Below are 22,729 nucleotides of genomic sequence, written 5' to 3' on the forward strand. Positions count from 1 at the left end.
ATTGATTATGTCGATCAGAAGTGAGGAGGCAAACCTTCAGTCATTTAGGTTGGCCAAAGAGTCAAAGTACGTTCCAAGGAAAAAACACAAATATCCAGGGAAAAAACACAAGGATCCCAGGCATTTAAGCTCAGTGATAGATCGGTTTGGAATGCTTCTAAGCTTGTAATCGTCCATTCCAAATGAGAACCTTTTTCACGCTTGCACTCTTCAATACCCTTGCAGAGCCAGTCGCAATACTCTGCATCGGTTCCACGCGATTTTTTTCTATCCCTATTCCTGCAGCTTCACTATCTTTTCTGGGGGAAAATGGTATTCAGGCACCGGTTGCAAGTTCGGCTGTGGTGCCCAGCCACCAGGAAGTTTTACCCTGCACCGAGCACTCTTCGGAGTCCTCAGAACTCTTTTCAGGCTCCGTCTCAACACTTGACAGACGAGTCCAGTTCCCATGCCAGCATCCTTCCTAACACTATTGGACATGCTTCAGAACCTTCAGGTTCCCATTTTTCGCATCGGGGTTCTCCGTCCCCAGCTGCAACTGAGACACGCTTAAGCGAATCGTTGGACTCCAGTTATTCCTGTATGCTCTCAGCTGTGCTTGAGCAGCGCGTAAGCGAGCCAGTAGGCTCATCTTCACGTACCGAACTTGCTGCTCCGCAAGGGAACACTTCATAGCACAATTAGATTTGCCGTTCCAAACGTTCGCCTAAGAAACCGTCAAGGTTTAAGGACTTCGCGTCCTAAATTCGTCTTTCTTACTTGTATGCTGGAATCTGTACTATACGTGTGCATTGTTGTGTGTATACCATGCATTTATTTATTGTATAAGTTTAAGTCTACTGCTTGGTACACTGGTATGTTGTGATTTGTTGTATTTTGTTTGTATAAGTGCTTTCAGTCATGGTGCACTGTGTACATAGCTATGTTTTTTTTTTCTCCTTCTCATGCCACTTCTCTCTTCAATTGGTTACATTACAACAAAAGGAGGGGGGGGTGTTAAGGTTGTCAATACACTAGATTAAGACGATAGTTATAGCGCGAAAACAGAAGGACGACACAGAGACAAGAAGAACACAAAGAACACGAGCGCTCAGTTCCTTCATGTCCTTCTTGTCTTGTGTCTTTCTTGTTTCTGTGTTGTCGTTCTGTTCTCACGCTATAACTATCGTCATGTCATACCAACTAGCCCCAGTTGCCACACTTCTAAGTAGTTTAAGGTTGTACAAGTTCTATGTGTCATATCACTCCTCTAAAATTGTATAAGGTTACACAAGTTACTTCTGTTCCAATAATAATTCTGATAATAATTCAAAATCATGATAATAGTCTGCATTAATGTACAATGATCTTAGAGCCACATGTCCTTTTCATTTTAGGGTTGTGTTTTCGGCTTCAGTTCATGCAAACCTACTTTCAGTTTAATGTTAGGTATTTTTGCCCTTAGGGGGCGCTACCTTGTGTATATATGTGCGGCATTGTATATAATAAAGGAGTTCCTGTTTGGCAACCGGCTGCTGCGTACTTCTTGTCGGGCGGCGCATAAGCGCCGTGCCCTGTGTTCTCCATGCGGCACGTCTGCCGCATGATATTACACTTCTGTTGAAGTGAAGCAGCTCAAGTTTAGGTAGACGAGAGCCAATGAATCCATGTGTCATCCGATCGCCAAAAACACGACTACCTGCAGTGACGATACCTTCGTTCGCGATGTTAGTTGTTGCACTATCGGGGATTCTGGACGGTGATGCCTTCAACTCCTCCATGTGGTGTCCCAGTAACGCCACTGTAGCAGCAGTGTTGTCTTCATATTATGCTACGAAGGCATAATTTTCTGTGACTTGGTCGTCAGTGAGGTGTGCTTCGAGTTTTAAGTTGAGCCCCTGCAGGCTTTTCTTGCATGCCTTCAGCCGGTCGTGCACCACACGTAGGTCCAATGAGGCAAACTGGTTGGAGTCGATCAGTTGCTGTGCTTCCTTTCACAAACGCATGTGCAGAGCTCGCTGAGTCGTTCATTTGCCATTGATACGCTCCATCTTCGTTGCAGGCGAAGTACTTGCGTGGGGCCGCTTGTATGGCAGAGTCCCAGGTTTCTCGGCACCATAAAATGTAGAAGAAAAAGTGTCTTCACTGATGGAGTCAGCGAAAACAAATGTTCAATGGCTCAGAGCGGTAACAAATGCGTCCAGTGTCCAGCAGAGGTTCTTTCGGTGCACTCCAGCATGAGCTGCTCGTGCTCACACATGTCCTCTTTCTTGAATAAAATATTCAACACCAGCTTTGCTTTGGCTCTGTGAAAAAATAGGTGTGTTCATTATGTGAGTATGCACGGGGATAAGTAGCGTGTATTCTCATCTTGTTTATTTATTTAATAATACTGTCAACCCTCGCTTGAGGGTCATAACAGGGAGGGAGTACAATAGTACGTACAGAAATCAAGACAACTGGCACTCAAATAGCAATGCACACAAGGAACCAAAATTGGCAGTATTTCAATTTAACCATGACCAAAATAAGCATCAATTTCTCTGTCAAAAGATTGCACGTTGGTACTATTAACAACATGATGGGGTAATCGATTCCATTGTTCTATAGCATCCGGAAAAAATGACCACCGGAAGATGTCAGTGCGAGCGTTCAAAAGTTCAATGAAGGCATCATGATTCAATCTAGCACTACGTTTTCCGGGAAGGCGTTTGTACTCGTCTTTAGGTATTTTTAATATCCCTTGCAATATACGATATAACGTTTTAAGTTTTTGTTTTTGTCTTCGAATTTCCAGTGGTTCTAAATTGCATGAATTGAGCATGTCAGTTAATAAATCCCGCCTTCTATGTGTAGGGCACACAAACTGTAGTGCACGCCTCTGAATACGTTCTAATTTGGTAACTAAGTGTTTTTGGTGAGGGCTCCAAACCACGGAGGAATACTTCAATCTAGGTCTAATATATGTTTGGTATGCAAGCAGCTTAACGTGTTTCGGCATTTTATGCAACTTCGCTCGAAGATAACAAAGTTTTTTAAATGACTCGGAAGAAACTGATTCAATATGACGGTGCCAAGTTAAGTTGTTTGTAATTGTCACACCTAAGTATTTAAAATATGTTGTTTCACAGAGGGTGTTGCTCCCGACGCTGTATTGAAATTCAAGAGCATTTTTCTTATTGTTAATGTGTACATAAGTTGTTTTTTTTTTGTGGTTAATTTGCATATCCCATTCGCGACACCACAATTCCAAATATTCAAGGCACTTGTTCAACTCAAGCTGATTATCAGTACAGCTTACAGGCATATAAATCAAACAGTCATCAGCATAAAGTTTCATCCTAATAGAGGACTTTACAATAGTATTTATATCGTTGATGTACGATAAAAACAACAGCGGGCCAGGAACGGACCCTTGAGGCACACCTGAAATTACATCTAGCGTAGTTAAAAGACAACAATCAATCCTCACCGCTTGCTTGCGGTTACTCAAGTATGCACCAATCCAATTTATAGTTTCATCACTGAATCCCATTTTTCTCAGTTTAAAAAGCAGCTTAGTGTGGTTGACAACATCAAAAGCTTTAGCAAAATCAATGCAAATTACATCAACCTGTTTGCGTTCGTCTATAGCCAAACTAAAATCATGAATCGTTTGAATCAACTGTGTTACTGTGGACTTGCCGCTTCTAAATTCATGCTGACAGTCATTAAGTAATTGATTGATCTCCAAGTGAACCATGATATGCTTTGCTATAATATTGTGACTGGGCGAGGTCTTGGCTTACAGGATAGCGTCCACCGAGAATTGGCAGCCGAACAAGATGTCCGAGTTGCCTCTCGCGCAAACGCCTAACGCACAGGCGTCTTCTTCATCTTCGCTAAGTGCCACGCTTGCTCCTGTCGATGATGCACAGTAACATCACTCCCCTGCGGCGGAAGCACAGTCACGGCGCTTAGTACGGCGGCGACGAACGAGGAGGTTGATACGGTTTCAGTCCGGAAACGTGTACAACGTCTGTCTGGAGTGAGGTGGTCGAAGAGGCATTGTTCAGTGGTGAGATCTCGTAGCTCACGTCACTAAGTTGTCGTAACACTTTGTAGGGGCCATGGTAGTGTGATAGTAGGTTCTCTGATGAGCCGACTTGGCGGTTTGGTGCCCAGAGAAGTACCAGAGACCCCGGCGAGAAGTGCACGCTTTGGTGGCGACTGTTATAGCGGTCTTTTTGGTGCGCTTGCGACAAGTGCAGCCGATCACGGGCAAGCTGACGGGCTGCATGGGCTCGAGAAATGACATCGCTGGCGTACTTAGTAGACAAGGGGGCAGCCGAAGGAAAGAGCGTGTCAAATGGTAATGCTGGATGTCGGCCAAATAGCAAATAAAACGGCGAATAACTAGCTGTGTCGTGCTGTGAAGAATTGTACGCGAACGTGACAAAGGGGAGTGCTTTGTCCCAGTCACGGTGATCTGGCGAAACGTACATTGACAGCATCTGCGTCAGTGTTCGGTTCAGACGCACGGTCAATTCATTTGTCTGTGGATGATAAGCGGTGGTAAGCTTGTGCTCAGTGGAGCAGGCGCGGAGAATGTCATCCACAACACGTGAAAGAAAGTACCTTCCTCGATCAGTAAGCTGCTGCCGCGAAGCGCCATGATGAAGAATGACTTCATACAAAAGAAAGTCAGCCACGTCAGTGGAAACGCTTGTCGGCAGTGCTTTAGTGATGGCAAACCGTGTGGCGTAGTCTGTGGCGACTGCAACCCATTTATTTCCGGAGGTGGACGTAGGAAACGGGCCCAACAGGTCAAGGCCAACACGGAAGAATAGTTCTGTCGGTATGTCAGTGGGCTATAGGAGGCCAGACGGTAGCACAGAGGGCGCTTGCGGCGTTGGCAGCGGTCGCAAGCAGTGACGTAGCGAACCACAGAACGATACAGTCCGGGCCAGAAAAAGCGACGTCCCACATGATCGTAGGTACGAGAGACGCCTAGGTGACCGGCTGTAGGTACGTCATGTAGTTGTTCGAGAACGCTGGTACGCAGGGGATGGGGAAGCACGAGTAGTAATTCCGGGCCATCAGCGTTGAAGCTTCGACGGTACAGAATGTTGTCGTGCAGTTTGAACAGGTGAACAGAAGGGTCTGTTGGAGCAGAGGTCAGACGCTCGATGATGGAGAGTAACGACGGGTCACATCGTTGTTCGGTGGAGATATCACCCAAAGCGTGGATGGAGAGAATGCAGGGGTCTGAATCAAGGTCTGTCAAGTCGGGCGTTTTAACCGGATAACGTGACAAACAGTCTGCATCTGTGTGGAGGCGTCCCGACTTGTAGTGAACCACGAATGAGTATTCTTGCAGACAGAGCGCCCAGCGACCAAGACGTCCAGATGGGTTCTTTAGCGATGACAGCCAGCAAAGAGCGTGATGGTCCATAACAACGGAAAAAGTTCGGCCATACAGGTGAGGCCTGAATTTCGCCATGGCCCACTCTAAAGCTAGACATTCACGCTCAGCGATGGAGAACTTCCGTTCGGCAGGTGAAAAAAGACGACTGGCGTAAGCAATCACGCGGTCCTTCCCGTGCTGTCGTTGGCCAAGGACCGCTCCAATTCCATGGCCACTGGCATCGGTCCGAAGCTCTGTAGGTGATGCTGGGTCGAAATGGGCCAGTATTGGTGGCGTAGACAGTAGATGGATATGAGCCGGAAAGGCGTCCGCTTGCTCTATACCCCATGCGAAGGGAACTTCCTTCTTTAAGAGATCATTAAGTTTTCGAGCGATGTCGGCGAAGTTGCGGACGAATCGACGAAAATAGGAACATAGCCCTACAAAACTTCGGACGTCCTTGGTTGAGCGTGGTTCAGTAAATTGTTGTACTGCTCGCACCTTTTCGGGATCTGGTTGAACACCATCGGCACTGACATGGTGGCCGAGTATGGTGATTTGGCGACGTCCGAAATGGCATTTTGCAGAATTGAGCTGGAGAGCAGCTCTTCGAAAAACATCCAGAATGGCTGACAGACGTGTTATATGGCTGTCAAAGGTAGGTGAAAAGACGACAACATCGTCTAAGTAACATAAGCAGATGGACCACTTATATCCTCGGAGAAGGGAGTCCATCATGCGCTCGAAAGTTGCCGGCGCATTACACAGTCCAAACGGCATGACTTTGAACTGGTAGAGGCCGTCGGGCGTAACGAAAGCGGTTTTTTCACGATCCATGGGGTCGACGGAAATTTGCCAATAGCCGGACCGAAGGTCGATAGACGAAAAGTATTGGGCACCATGGAGGCAATCGAGGGCGTCATCAATCCGAGGCAAAGGGTAGACGTCTTTGTGGGTCACTTTGTTTAAATGGCGATAGTCCACGCAAAAGCGCCAGCTGCCATCCTTCTTCTCAACCAGCATGACTGGGGAGATCCAGGGGCTGGATGAGGGTTCTATTACGTCTTTAGTAATCATTTTATCCACTTCATTTTGAATTACTTGGCGTTCCTTGTGAGATACGCGATATGGACGCCGCCGTATAGGACTGGCATCACCAGTGTTCATCCGGTGAGTCACTGCAGTTGTTTGGCTGAGAGGGCGGTGGTCAAAGTCGAAAACGTCTCTATATGATGTTAGCAGACTACGGAGGCTGGCAGCTTGCACTGCAGTGAGGTCGGGAGCCATCACCTTGTTAATATCATGTGCAGGCAGAGTGTAATTGCGGCCAAGATAGGGGGATGTAGTATCGGTGTCCTAACCAGTAACGTTGCAGCTGTCAAGTGGAGATAGGGTGGCCAAAGACATGTCTTGCGGAATAACTTGAGTCAAGATACTCACGTTGAGTAGTGGTATAACCACTGTATTATTAGCGACGGCGACAACAGTGTGAGGGAGGGCGACGTCTCGGGCCATCAGTACGTCAACTATAGGAGTTACGAGGTAGTCACCATCGGGCGCATGACGTGAGCACGACAAAGTGACATATGTAGCAGCTTGCGGAGGCAAGCGAACGTGGTGACGAGAGCATAAACGGGGAGAATAGTTAGCTGGAAAATCGGCAAACTGCGGCAGTTCATGCTGAAGAGCACCAGTGGCACAATCAATGAGCGCAGAATGACGTGACAGGATGTCCAAACCAAGTATTAGGTCATGAGGACACATTTCAATGATGGCAAACTGAACTAATGTAGGATGACCGGCAATGGACACACGGGCCGTGCACATCCCTTGAACATCAGGGGTCCTCCCATCAGCGACACGAAGTTTGTGGGAAGCGGCAGGCGTGTGCACTTTATGTAGGTGTCGGCGAAGGTTCGTGCTCATTACAGAAATGTGTGCTCCAGTATCTATAAGGGCAGAAATAGCCACAGCGTCAACGGCAACGTCTAACAAATTTTGTCTCGTCGGAAGCGTCAAGAGAGGATTTGTGGAGGGAGTCGAAAATGCAGCGTCACCTCCGGGCGCTGCACCGTTTAGTTTTCCGGGTAGGCAGGAGCGGGGTTTAATGGGGACGACGGCCTGCGAGTCTGCGGTGAGTGAGACGACTGGCGACGTCCTGGAGGCGAACGCGACTGACGACCATGCGGTGACGGAGATCGGCTGTTAAACCTTCTGTAGTTGTTTTGCGGAGAAGGCTGCGCGGCAGACACGAAGCGGGTGCTGTCCTGTCGGTAGTGAGGTTGAGATGAAGTCCGAGGTGGCGAGGACCAGCGGTAATTGCAGTAATGGGCGACATGACCAATACGGTGGCAATGAAAACAAATTGGTCGATTGTCGACGGTTCTCCACGCAGCAGGGTCGCGAGATCAGGCCGTAAACTGCTGCTTGTGATAGGACGAGGATGGACGCCATGAAGCTCGCTGCGGGCTGGGCAAAGCGCACACCGAGGGAATACCTATGCTGGCGAGTTCTTGGCGGACGATGGCTTAAACCATGTTAGCAGTGAGTGGGGTCGTGTCACTTGCAGCGGTGTGAACCGGATCAGAGGCAATGGCTTCAAGTTCGCGCTGTACAATTCGGGTCACCTGATCCGATGAATCTAGAGGTGGTGGCTGTGTTCTTGCACGGTCTTCGCAAGATGATGTTGGAGCCGTATTCGGAAGGCGGGTAAACACGCTGTTAATCTGCCGGCTCCTCGCTTGCTCAAAGTGCCGACATTCTTTTATAATGGCGTCCACTGTAGAAAAATTTTTGCAGATGAGGAGGTTGAATGCGTCATCCGCAATCCCCTTAAGAATATGCCCGACCTTGTCAGCCTCCGGCATCTCTACATTGGCTTTGCGACACAACGACAACACATCTTCTATATAGGAGATGTAAGACTCGGTCGAGGTCTGCGCCCGAGACGCGAGCATTTTGTTCGCGGCCATTTTTCTTCCAATCGGCTTTCCGAACAGGTCCAACATTTTCTCCCAGCACACTGCCCAACTCCCAAGTTCTGTTTCATGGTTCTCATACCACGATTTGGCGGTTCCCCTAAGATAGAATAACAGGTTTGCCAGCATAAGAGTCGGGCCCCATCGGTATTGAGTACTCACATGTTCGTACTCTGCCAGCCAATCTTCAACGTCAACTTCATCTGGATCGCCGGAACCGCTGAACGTGCCAGGATCCCGTGGGGGTTCGAGCATGAAGGTTGTGGTCGCAGAAGGAGATGTAGTTACCGCATCATCTCCGGCCGCAGGAACACCAGGAGCAGATGCAGACACCGTACTCTCCGTCATCGTTGTGGAATGACCCTTCAAACGTCGGCCGCTGCGAAGTTCCGTTGCGAGGCGGTCGCCCAGCACTTCCCCCAAATGTGACGGGGCGAGGTCTTGGCTTACAGGATAGCGTCCACCGAGAATCGGCAGCCGAACAAGATGTCTGAGTTGCCTCTCGCGCAAGCGCCTAACGCACAGGCGTCTTCTTCATCTTCGCTAAGTGCAACGCTTGCTCTTGTCGATGATGCACCGTAACAATATGTTCTATAAGCTTGCAGCAAATCAACGTGGCACAGGACGATAGTTGCTAATAATCATTCGGTTGCCGGCATTAAACAAAGGTTTGATAATTGCACAGAGCCAATCCTGTGGAAGAGAGTGAGTTCCTAAAAAATTTTCAAAGATAATAACATGAAATAATGATACCCATTCTGGGTATCTTTTCAGAAAGGCAGTTGGTATTTTGTCCGGGCCGCTAGTCTTTTTCGCATCTATATTTAGTAACCGAGAAAGTACACCTTTTTGATCAAATAACAAGGGTTCCATAGGACATGCGCATGAAGAATGCATGCTGCTATCACCGCACACATCTGACAACATCGTGAACACTGACTGGAAAAACCTGTAGAACTCGTCTGCTATCTCAACCTTTTGCGTCACTGTTCTCGATCCGACAGTGATATGTTCAATTTTTTCTTTTCTGCCACTCATATAAAGCCAGAACTTTTGAGGCGCACTCATAATGAATTCAGCGAAGATATGTTGGAAAAACTTACTCTTTGATTTGGACAAGGCTTCTTTTAGGGATTTACGAGCTTGAGATAGTTTGGTAGTGTTCCTGCCTTCTTTCCGTAGCCTTTTAATTTTCCTTTTCATGTGAATACATTCCTGGTTATCCATGGGCTGCATTGTTTGACCTTTTTAAGACGAGATGGGATAAATCTATGTACACAGGTGTCCACGATTGTCTTAAATCGATTCATAATGTCTCAACGGATTCATAATTTGAGGCAGACTGAAATTCGTCGAAGGCAACTTCTTATAAATCTAAAATAGACGTGTCATTCGCTTCCGCAAAATTTTTAATTTTTACATGGAATACAGACTTTGAGCGAGCACTTTTTTCTGTGGTAATATTGGTAACAACTAGCCCTTGGTCACATATGCCCTCTTCCACTGACACCATGTAGTCTTCCAACTGGCTTGATAAGAACACAAGGTCGAGCATTGACTTGGTTTCAGTAGTTATTCTAGTGGCTTCCTTCACCACTTGCATAAGGTTGTGCAAAAACAATATCTTTAATAACTTGTCTCCGCTTGCAGTTTCGATATCACCTGGCGTCAAGGTCTCCCAGTTAATATGAGGAAGGTTAAAATCACCAGACATTATGAACCGTGTGCTATTGTTTATATTGTTACAGAGAAAAGCATTTAGGTCATCTAAAAATTCAGGCGATGTAGCGGGGGGTCTCTAAATGGCTGCAGTTAGATATACCAGGTTTTTGTAAGTTATCTTACATGATACAGACTCCCGTAAGGTGTAATCAATTAGTGCTGCACGAATTGATTTCACGACAATTGCAACGCCGCCCCCTCGGGAATCTCGATACCATCTGAACATAGTGTATCCCACCGAAACAATGCAGTCGTTTGATACGGCGCTACTGAGCCACGTTTCTGTTATGATTACCACGTGAGCAGAGCGTGATAATGTGAGACACTCTAGATCAGTCACTTTGTTTGCGATGCTACGAGCATTTAACAGTATGATGATGATGGGGTTACACCTGGAGGACTGTGGGGGCGTTAGATTCATTTAATGCCTCTAATGGGTTATCTCGATCATCATCATCATCAGCCTGACTTGTCCACTTCAGGACAAAAGCCTCTCCCATGTTCTGCCATTTAACCCGGTCCTGTGCTTGCTGCTGCCAATTTATACCCGCAAACTTCTTAAATCTCATCTGCCCACCTAACCTTCTGTCTCCCCTTAACCCACTTGCCTTCTCTGGGAATCCAGTTAGTTACCCTTAATGACCAGCGGTTATCCTGTCTACGCGCTACATGCCCGGCCTATGTCCATTTCTTCTTCTTGATTTCAGCTATGATATCCTTAACCTCCGTTTGTTCCCTAATCCACTCTGCTCTCTTCTTGTCTCTTAAGGTTACACCTACCATTTTTCTTTCCATTGCTCGCTGCGTCGTCCTCAATTTAAGTTGAACCCTCTTTGTAAGTCTCCAGGTTTCTGCTCCGTAGCTAAGTACCGGCAAGATACAGCTGTTATATACCTTTCTCTTGAGGAATAGTGGCAATCTACCTGTCATAATTTGAGAGTGCTTGCCAAATGTGCTCCACCCCATTCTTATTCTTCTAGTTACTTCAATCTCGTGGTTCGGCTCCGCGGTTATTACCTGCCCTAAGTAGACATAGTCTTTTACAACTTGAAGTGCACTATTACCTATCTCGAAGCGCTGCTCTTTTCCAAGGTTGTTGTACATTACTTTCGTTTTCTGCAGATTAATTATAAGACCCACCTTTCTGCTCTCCTTGTATAACTCCGTAATCATGAGTTGCAGTTCGTCCCCTGAGTTACTCAGTAATGCAATGTCATTGGCAAAGCGCCGGTTACTAAGGTACTCTCCATTAACTCTTATCCCTAACTGTTCCCATTCTAGGCTTCTGAAAACCTCCTGTAAGCATGCGGTAAATAGCATAGGGGAGATTGTGTCCCCCCTGCCTTACACCCCTTACACCCCTCTTGATTGGTATTCTGTTGCTTTCTTTATGAAGCACTATGGTAGCAGTTGATCCCCTGTAGATTTCTTCCAGGATGTTTATATATACTTCATCGACGCCCTGATTCCGCAGTGTCTGCATGACGGCTGATAGTTCTACTGAATCAAACGCCTTCTCGTAGTCTATGAAGGCTATGTATAGTGGTTGGTTATATTCTGAGCATTTCTCTATTACCTGATTGATAGTATGAATGTGGTAAATTGTTGAGTAGCCTGTTCGAAATCCTGCTTGTTCCTTTGGTTGATTGAATTCTAATGTTTTCTTTACTCTGTTAGCAATCACCTTTGTAAATAGCTTCTATACTACTGAGAGCAAGCTGATCGGCCTGTAATTCTTCAAGTCCTTGTCATCTCCTTGCTTATGTATTAAGATGATGTTAGCGTTCTTCCAAGACTCTGGCACTCTTCCCGTCAGGAGACACCTCGTAAACAGGGTGGCTATTTTTTCTGACACAATCTGTCCTCCATCTTTCAGCAGATCTGATGTTACCTGATCCTCACCAGCAGCTTTGCCTCTTTGCATGCTCTCCAAAGCTTTTCTGACTTCTTCTGTCATTACTGGTGGGGTGTCATCTGGGTTACTAGTAGTTCTTTTAGTATTAAAGTTGTGGTTGTTCCGGCTACTGTACAGATCTCTCTAAAACTCCTCCGCTATTTTAACTATCCTATCCATATTGGTAGTTATTTTGCCTTCTTTGTCCCTTAGTGCATACATCCGATTTCTGCCTATCCCAAGTTTCCTCTTCACTACTTTGACGCTTCGTCCGTTTTTCAAAGCGTGTTCAATTCTCTCTATGTTATACCTTCTTACATCCCATACCTTATGCCTATTAATCAACTTTGAAAGCTCTGCCAGTTCTATTTTGTCTGTTGTACTTGAGACTTTCATGATTTGACGCTTCTTTATGAGATTCTTCATTTCCTGGGAAAGCTTCTTAGTGTCCTGTCTAACTACCCTAACTCCAAGTTCCACTGCACACTGCCGTTTAGCAACGTGTGCATTGTTTCATGAGTTTTCTTTTTTTATTTGTTGTTTTTCTCTCTTTGTGGTTTGCTTATTTTCTGTAAACCTGAAACTGATGTAATTTTGATGCATTTTCTTTTTCTTTTCTAATTTCTTGAAGTTTTGAAAATCGACGTCAAATTGTTTTTTCATGTTTGTGCTCTGCGGATTTTGTATTGCCAAGTGAAAAGGAGTAGGAGCCTCGTCAAGCTGCTAATATAGCAGCTTTTTGCTCTTATCCTTGCGCTTTCTTTTTCGCAACTCTGTGAAGAAAATGCTCAATAAAAACTGAAACTAATGATACTCGTCAGATTATCATTACGATCTTGATCACCCTTTCCTTATTTGTTCTGCAAAGGGAAACGTTTTTGTATTTTATGGTCCCAGCCATTATTAATATTTATTATATTTATTGCTATTATTAGTATTTTCTCATTGTTATTCCTGTTAGGACTTCTATAATAATTGACAATTAGTTCATGTTATTGTTTGTACAGAAATTGTACCAATTCATGTAGGTATTCCTTTTATGCTCCCCTTACACAATGCCCTTCTGGGTGCTGTAAGGTATTTTGAATAAATAAATAAATAAATAAATAAAACCTGCCATCTACTTCAAGTTTATCGTGAACCAGCGTTGTTTTTTTTCCCTTAGCTCTATCTGCTGCCGCACTATCCCATAGTTTCTTCTGTACATGCACGGTTTCTTGGGCATAATCGTTATCACACTAATCGAACTGCCTTTCAGTTTGCCACAGTTCGTCATTACATGTTCCTTCTCTTTGAAATTATGAAATTTCATTATGACCGGCCTAATTTTTCCCGATTGTTTTCTGCCTATTCGATCAATTTTCTCTATTATTGTTGCCTGGACTTTGAGTATTTTGTGAAACACATTTTCTACAACAGATGCCATTAAGTCCGCCTCAGTTTCAGATTTTTGCTCAGATTTTTGTTCTTTTTGATAATGCTTAAAGGGGTACTGGCACAAAATTTGTGGCCGAGATAGCTTGCGGGGTCGATTCCTGTGAACCTTCGTAAATATTCTGCAAAATATTCACAGTGAATATAGCTATGAAGGCATTTTAGAGTAATTTTGTTGAAGTTTGAGTGGGTGCTTGTCTCCATCATGCCATTGACACCATTGAAGGGGACCCTTTGGGAACCCCCTACTTCCCTCACATCACCATGCTGGAGTCAATAAAACAAGTTATGATGATGTCACAGCCGCCATTTTTTTTTTGCCACGTTTGTTCTCACAATCTATACTTCTCAGCAGCTGGTCAAGAGTGTGTGGCCGTGCCGCATGCTATGAAAGTATTCTGTTTGGCGATAGTGCTATCGTGTTTCTTCTTTTAAAGTAATTTTTGATGCGAACCATGCAGAAATGTGTCACAGTACTGCCTTCTTACATGATCGAGAGCTGCTCACGCTAGGTGGCGATATCTGTACTCTGCTGCTTCTTGCTTTTGGAGTTGTCTTAAACTGAAACTGGTCAATAATGAGGGGGCTATAAATGATTATCTGTTGCATGCTGCAGCAAACGATGTGTCATGTTCGGACTAACAGGTCTCCAGCAATACATTAGAGCAGAAAAATGCGAGGCCAAAGTTTTTGTGTTGGCACCCCTTTAATAGAGAATGTATTTCAACTTGCTCATGCATTGGCAGGTTTTGTGTGTAAGCCTTTTTCATTATGCAGAGATCAGCTGCTGATCTATTTAATGTAATGACTGCATGATACATGCATGTACTGTAGGTGATGGCCTTAAATTATAGCAAAAAAGTTTTAAATACTGAGTGCTCACATAGCATGAATGCTACATTACTGTCTTGTTGCTTCGAGCAGGTTGCAGGAGCTGAACCAGGCTTGCTTTCGATTATCGATTACCGACGCGCCGACTTATGGGCAGCAGGCACCCTAGCGTATGAGTTGTATGGAGCACCAAATCCATTCTACAACCTTGACAGCCGCACCTATGCCGAGTCAGACTTGCCCCAACCGCCTGGTGCCATGCCTCCGGTGGTGAAAGCACTGGTCTCTGATATGCTGCGAAGGGATCCAAAAGAGGTGTGTATGTCTGTCATGTCTTGTGGCCAAATGTATTAAAAAATAAACCAAACTTTAGACATTACATCTTTGCTGCTTCTACGCTCTCCCCCTTAAAAGTAGCCCCTCTACTGACAGTGCTCGACCTGCCACAGTGGTCTCAACTGCTGACCCGCAGGTCGCATGATCGAACAGCGGCAGCTTGAGGCTTTAGTGCTTAGATCTATGTTCATATTAAAAAATTCCAGGTGGCCTCTCATAACCATATGGTGACAATAGACCCCAACAATTATTACTGGCTGTGCTTTGAGCTCACTCTTTCTTGTGTTTAGGGAAAGCCCCCTGAGATAACGCTCAGGTCTTTTGCGTTTTTCTCTTCCATGGTTTGGAAATAACTTCCTTCAAGTGCGGTTTTTAAGTTTAAGAAAGCATTAAAATGTCTGTTGTGGCTCAATCTGTAGACGGTGGTGGATGGGGCACAACAGATGTGTGCTTGTTTGCTAAATGGCTGCTGACATGTGCTGTGTTCTAATTCTTAGACCACATCGTAGACAGTCTATGCTGACAGCTTAGAACACTGCATCGCAACCATGTTGTCCAAGAAATAAAACATCTGGATGGCTTCTGCACGTCGAGACGTACTTGTTATTCTTGAGCTTATTTTGCATAAAATCTAAGAAAAATTGAACGTTACTCATATTGAGTGTCTATAGAATTGTGTGCTTGTATGCAAATGACTATTCCGGCGAGATCTAATTTATCCGAACAATTCACTGAGCCGCCATCCTGTTTGGGCAGCAAAGTAGCCTGCATCATATTTCTCTCTGATGCTGTTTTCGCGAAGCTGTCTATTTTACCGGCTACCTAAAAATTGGAATAGGACTTAAGATGACCGGCGTCCATTTAGCTGTCTATTTAGCCATCTACGGTGAGTATTGGAACACACCGATGTAGTGACATGTGAGCAGGAGCTTTGTCATTATGCAACATCCAAATCTAGTTTTCTCATAATTCAGGCTTCTCAAGTACTGTGTGCTGAATCTCTCCAATGTGCTAGCATTCTCTGATAGACTTCTGTGTTTATCATCTGATCATGTGGTACAAATTCATAGTGGGCGATGTCTTCACAATCAAGACACTATCAGCATTGTCTTCACATTTGAATGACCCTCGTGGGTATTTTTTTTTATGACTAGCAGAACTTTTGCCCACCTGCTTCAACAATTGCACCTTTATTTCAGCATTATAGCCATAAACGCTTGTTATGTTCTTAGAATACTTTCATTTCCATTGGCAGTGGTAAGCAGTTCCTGACTCACTGCAGAGTGGTCCAGGCAGCTGAAACACGGGGCTGGAATAATCACCTATTTTTTACTACGCAGTGGAAATCCTGCTTCGCTAGGCCGCAAACGTCGAAGCCGCGAACGTTGAAGGCCTGTGGCCCTTTCGTCACTGAAATAGCTGCTGGGCCATCACCGACCCTTGGTCTACCCTGGAATCACTGATACTGCACATGTGCTGGAGCAACTGACGTCATGGTCTTCAAGTTATAAAAGACAGCAGCTTCGGATCACGGTCACTGACTGCAGAGCGGTCCAGGCAGCTGAAACACGGGGCTGGAATAATCACCTATTTTTTACTATGCAGTGAAAATCCTGCATCGCTCGGCTGCGAACGTCAAAGGCGCGTGGCCGTTTCGTCGCTGGAATAGCTGCTATGCCATCACCGCCCCTTGGTCTACCCTGGAAACGCTGATACTGCGCATGTGCTCGAGCAACTGACGTCATGGTCTTCAAGATATAAAAGACAGCAGCTTCGGCTCACGGTCAATGCAGAGCGATCCAGGCAGCTGAAACACGGGGCTGGAATAATCACCTATTTTTTACTACGCAGGTATGCGTGCAGAACACATTTATTAATCATTAGGTCTTCTAGCTTTTATGTAGCTCCTGGACCGCTCTGTACTACAGTTATACTAACCCTTAGTGTACTTGTGAACAGATGAAACATGGGTGACAAGGTGCTGACGACCATAAAAGAGGTAGCTAAACTCATTGCTCACTTTCGGCTAAGGTAGACACGCACAACAATGATTTGAAATCTGAAATGCAAGAACTCAAACAAACAGTTCAGTTCATGGATAGCTATTTTGAGGATCTAAAGGAAATGCTTGAGACGCTGAAAAGAGATAATGCAGCCTTAAAGAAAGATAACGCTGAACTGCGTGAGGGCCTTGATGCAGCACGCTGTGAAATAAGAGATCTGAAGCAGTACAGCAGACAGCAGTATCTTGAAATTAAAGGGCTCCCAATGAAAAAAGATGAAGACCTGGCTAGTAGCGTAATAACATTTGCTGAAAGATTTGCAGTACCAATAACTTCGGAGGAACTTGACGTGGTTCATCGAGTGCCCACAAAAGACAAAACAAAACCAAATGTGGTCGTGAGATGTCGGTCATGCTCAACCCGCAACCGAATCCTTCAAGTGGTGAAAAAGAAGAGAATTACCCTAGCAGATTTCGGTTATGAAGGCGATGGAGCTGTATATGTTAAGGAACATCTGTGTGCAGAGAATAAGGTTCTATTGGGAAAAGCAGTATCGAGGAAGCGTGAAAAAAATTTGAAATTTGTTTGGTTTTCCAATGGAAAAGTTCTGGCAAGAAAAGCTGAAAACTCCAATGTCATTCATATCCGCTGTGAAAACGATATTTCTCTAATAATTTGAATAAAAAAAAAAAGCTTGTCTGAAATGGACGTTGAGATAGAAACTGCAAGCCTTTTTGCAGAGGTGAATTCTTGCCATAGCCTCATCTATTGTAATATACGTAGCATGCAGAAAAACATGGATCATTTCTGTACTTTACTTTCATTGCACACTTTTGGTTTTGACTACATAGCTGTTTCCGAAACTTGGCTAAAACAGAGTGAAACTTGCAGCATACATGGTTACAATTTCTTTTCCACTGCGCGACACGCCCCCCACAGAGGTGGTGGTGTTGCTTTATTTGTAAAATCTGGTATACCTTGCAGTGTTCTTGCTAATTACTCAAAATCATACTCATCTGAGCTTGAAATTATTGTTGTTAGATGTCAAGATGAAATAATCATAGTGGTGTATCGCGCCCCTAGGGGAAAATTATCAGACTTCGTGCAACATTTTGAAAGGATACTACAACACGTAAATTTGCTCCAACGAAAACACAGTTATATGCCGTGACTTCAACATAGATAGCCTAAAGGACTGCCATTCAGAGTATTATACCATGTTATCGTTATACGGGTTTCATAACATTATATTTTCACCAACATGTGTCACACCAAAATATCGTCTTGTATTGACCACATTTTGTGCAACTTTGACACTGGAGAAGCTTGGTGTGCTACTTATGACGCAACTATAAGTGATCACTCCTCTACGACTATATTATTCCCAGTCACACAGGTTCCCCGCATTAAATCACGCGACACCCATAGTCGTATTTCTTTTCCAGCCCTTCGTGCATGCCTACAAAGCACTGAATGCATTTATTCATCAGATTCTTTGCTGTCGGGCGAAGTATGTACTCCAGTCGTGAATGCTTCCTATTCAAAGCTAAGTAAATGCTTAAGAGAAGCCTTAATGCAATCAACAACTGCTAAGGACAAAAAGTATTATAGAACACCAATTTGCCCATGGATGAACGGCCCATTTTAGAACAAACAAAAAAGAAAGATTTTTGGCATTCAAAGGTAAAAATGCACAGGAACAATGATTATTACTTACAGCAATTTAGAGTTGCCCGTAATAAAGTAACAGCGATGATTCGAAAAAGAAAAAAAGAATATTACACGACCTCGATAAAAAAAATTCAAGTGATTCACGAACAACATGGCGTATTATAAATTCGGTTCTTAAACCATCTGCAAGCTACATCACCATGCCAGACATTGAGGTTCTGGGAATATCATTAAGTACCCTAATTTTAACGTTTAACACCTACTTTTGCACCAGTTCTCGACTGGCGGCCGCGGTGATCAGCGATGAATACACTAAATACCCTCCTCGTAACCCTAACACATTTAAGTTTACTGATATAACGGCTAGTGAAATTGTAGCTGTAGTTTGTGGTATGCCAGTCAAATTCTCAGTCGGATGCGACAATATACTTTCTTTAGCACTAAAGGAATGCATTGACATCCTTTGTGTGCCTCTAGAAAAAAACTTTAATTTATCATTTTATTCGTCAGCCTAGCCCGAACTTCTTAAATTGTCTCAAAGATTATCCCGATTTACAAGGCAGGTGACAAAAACATACCAGAAAACTACCGTCCTATTTCCGCTTTAAGTATCATAAATATTGTGTTTGAAAAATTAATAGTTAAATGAATTAAGTCTTCTCTTGAACACGAAAGTATTCTTACAACCTGTCAACATAGGTTTAGAAAGGGCAGGTCAACCGACACAGCTGTTTTGTCACTTTCCGAACTTATCAATTTTCACCTAGATAACAGCAGAACTGTGGTAGGTATATTTCTAGATAAAAAAAAAGCCTTTGATACTATCCATCACAACATACTATTAAATAAACTAGAATGCTATGGCTTTTGCGGAATGTGTCTTGAGTTCTTTAAAAGCTATCTGGAAAACCGTAAACTAACAGTGCAATTAGCCATTACTCAATCAGAGTTTCTTAATACAACTATAGGAGTACACCAAGGTTCTGTTCTTGGACCAGTATTTTTCTCGCTGTTTATTAACGACTTGCCCAGCGTGGTACAAAACTTCTCCATATTTATGTATGCTGATGATGCAGCTCTTATATAAGCTCAAGATTATTTTAACCAAACCATAGCATCTTCGAACTCAGAGCTTGTTGATATCCACCAGTGGTTCTCTTCAAATGGACTAACATTAAATATACAGAAAACGAAGTACATTGTGTTTACTTCACCACGCAACACCCTTGAGGAACACACATACACACTCACACTGAATAATTCAGTGCTGCAAAGAGTACATACGATGAAATACCTAGGCGTTACCCTTGATGAAAATTTTAACTGGAAACCTCACATTGCCGAGGTCTGCAAAAAATTGAGTTAAGCTTGTTTTCTTTTATATAAATGTCGAGACCTTTTTTATTTACCGACTTTACGTGTAATTTCCTTTAGCATATTCTGTGGTCATTTAAACTACTGTGTTGTCACCTGGGGTCACACATACCGCACATACCTAGAACCGATAATAAAACTTCAGAAAAGAACAATACAATTTATAATGAATTCTGACTATATGGCACACACACTACCACTCTTCTAAAATCTAAACATCATGCTGTTCAACACACTAATAGATTATAAAACAGCTCTCATGGTCCATTCAAGTATAAACACTAACTATCCAGTTTCCTCAGCAAATTTTTCATGTTCCAATTATGAAAACCGTAACAAAGTAAAAGGAAAATACCTGACTCAGCAAACAAAGAACGTATACGGTAAAAAAAAACTTACTGCTAATGGAGTCGCCGTGTCGAATAACCTTCCACAAGAAATAAAACAGAATAAGAATTTCACTCTTGCACTAAAAAAATATTTATTAAATAAAATATAGCCGCCCAATAATACAATGCCAGAAATAGTTATATTAAACACATTTTCAAAAAAAGTTATGTAGCACACTATTACAATACTTACGTACACGCCTATCTGCAATTATATAATATGTATGTATGCATTAGAATCTATTTTCTTTCAGTCCTTAATCAGTATCGATATGCTATACAGATACATATGTCATGATTAGTTTTCATATACTGTATTTACTCGATTCTACCGCGACCTCGATTGTAACGCGCACCCGGTTTCCACGACGAAAAAAAAAAGTAAGACATCGATTGCAACGCGCACCTATTTTTCTTGTTGGCCCACACGATCACACCACTCGGGAAAAAGGCTCCTTTCGGGAGCGTCTTCCGTTTAAATATGAGGTACGGGGGAAGCTTGTGCCTATCTGACGTGCAACGGAGCATTGCCGTCACTCTAGTTTTACCGTGGCCCGATGTCAGCACGCGAACTTGCTTCGCCCCCTTCTTCTCGACGGTTGTGGTGCCAGGCATGTCGAAGTAAAGAGGCGTCTGAAGTAAAGGGGGCGGCCATTTTGCAATGCCGATGGCAATAGAATGACCGCATTCATTTTTTTTCGTACTCGATTCTAACGCGCATGTGATTTATGAACTCGCTTAACCGGAAAACAGGTGCGCGTTGGATTCGAGTAATTACGGTATCACAATGCACTCAATTATTTGTTGTGAAGTTTGATATGTTCTCAAACCGTGCCTTACATACCTTTCTTTTTTCTTTTTTTTTTCTGCCTGCATCCATGATCATGATCATTCGCCAAGCACAGTAGATTCTACATTAAGTTATGTTCAGTTCTTCATGTGTAAAATACTTGCATTTGTAAACTTTTTGTGTGTAAATGACATGCCCTTTTCTAAATTACTTTTTTGAATGAATCCCAACTAGCGTTTGGCTAGGGATTCAGATGCATTTTTTTACACTGTTGTATACTGTACACTATTTTTATGTCAATAAACCTCAATTCAATTCAATTCAACACAGGTCAGTTTCTGATTGTCAATCAACAAATGCCGCATAAATTTTGCACTAATACGATGCATCTAAAGTTTTGCACTCATAATTTAATGGCATGGTCTTGTGCTAACAGCTACTTCGTCAGAAACTTCTCGAACTGTTCAGTGACAATTTCCACGAATCACAGCACAAACGCTCACTATATAATCATTATCTATCAATGTCGAAGGTCATCCAAGTGCAGCACATACAGTCCTTTTGCCCCAGTATGTTCTGTCGAAGTGTCTGTGAAAGTCTTCCCAAGTTTAAAATTTCACACATTGTTCTTCCAGCGACCATTTCATTGTCACCTTAGCACTATTCCGATGAACTTATTCATGAGCTCAGTTTGGCAGCTCTACCTCATAAAATTACCGTCGGAGAACAATGTGATGAATGACAGTTTCTTGTCTAAACCGGCATACGTGTACCTTGTAGTTAAGAAGCGTGGTGCTTGGCATGCTATTTCAAATGTTTGGTTTCTTTTTTGAACAAACCTTGCTTGTGCCAAAAAAAAAAGTGGCATAAATTTTTATATTCAACATCATATGACAGATTTCACCAGCAATTGCACGTGTGGCAAGCATATGTAATAAAGTACACAAGATGGCTCAGCTTTAATTCCTGTAAACGTAGTTATTACTTGCGAAAGGTCTGTGTGGCTTGGTTTTTCCAAAGACTGTGCGCAGAGTAAGAGCTTGGGCAAGTTTGCTTTTTATTTCAGGGCAGCATGTAGCTATGCTACTGAATATGGGAAAGACAGCCCTTTTTCTTTTTTTCAATGTTCATGCACTTGGATGTATTCCATTACGCACACGGTGTTTAAACCATCACGTGGTCATGTGGTGAGGCTCTGAGCATGCTAAGCTGAGATGCCTTTCTACAGCAGTTCATGTGGCGTGACGCCACATCTTGCAAACGTGCTTCTGCAACTCAAGGTCACTGCAATGCAGTAAATGACCTTAGTTGAGCTTTTGCTTCAAAACGTGTTGGGTCCCATCACAACTACTAGCCAATCTAATCTTAGTACGCTTTTCTGTTTAATGTCGCTGTACTGTGAAAAAACTGTTTTGCCATAGAACTCTGAGCAAGTGGTCCTCTAATGTCAATGCTAACTTCAAATTTTTGCGCAGTTTTAGAAAAGGGCCTTTTACCACTCTCCCACATCCACATTCTGATCACATGCCACGTACATGTCACACTGGCTTGTTTGAATCCCACCATTCTGTCCTCAGCAGGCTGATCTCTTTGCCGTGGACACAATGGCGTAACAGTAAGGCCCATATTCTGAATTGCTTCGTACTTCTTTGCCCAACATGAGGAGCCCTCCATGCTTTCTTAAGGAACTCATTGAAGAAGCTATCCCATTCTATAAGCTTCCTTCAACCTTCAAAAGAACACCTCAGTAAGGTTAGGCACACGTTTCAAAAGTCTGATATCAAGAGTACCTGCGAAATACTTACTAAATATTCAAGGGCCAGTAAACAACCCCAAGGTCCAAAAATTGTTAGAAAGACAAATATGTGCACTTTTACTTCGTGAACATGCTGCCGCAAGACTTTTTGTGAATACAAGCAATATTAAGGAAGGTACAAGGGTT

General features: G+C 43.6%; 1 protein-coding gene across 8 annotated transcripts in view; it reads left to right on the forward strand.

Annotated features, from left to right (window-relative positions):
- Pink1 (PTEN-induced putative kinase 1) overlaps positions 1–22,729 on the forward strand; it is a 446,363-nt gene that overhangs the window by 372,441 nt on the left and 51,193 nt on the right. For 7 of the 8 annotated variants that reach the window (XR_012893957.1, XR_012893956.1, XM_075887744.1 and 4 more), the window contains one exon: positions 14,318–14,539. Coding sequence is in view for 6 of the 8 variants with exons in the window: in XM_075887744.1 (XP_075743859.1) it covers positions 14,318–14,539 (222 nt within the window). In the remaining 2 variants the exon portion in view is untranslated. Of the gene's footprint in view, positions 1–2,041; positions 2,272–14,317; positions 14,540–22,729 lie in introns of those variants that run through there. The other variant, XM_075887745.1, reaches the window with a different exon arrangement.

Source organism: Rhipicephalus microplus, chromosome 3, assembly GCF_043290135.1.
Source record: "Rhipicephalus microplus isolate Deutch F79 chromosome 3, USDA_Rmic, whole genome shotgun sequence".
In the NCBI taxonomy this organism is placed as follows: Eukaryota; Metazoa; Arthropoda; class Arachnida; order Ixodida; family Ixodidae; genus Rhipicephalus; species Rhipicephalus microplus.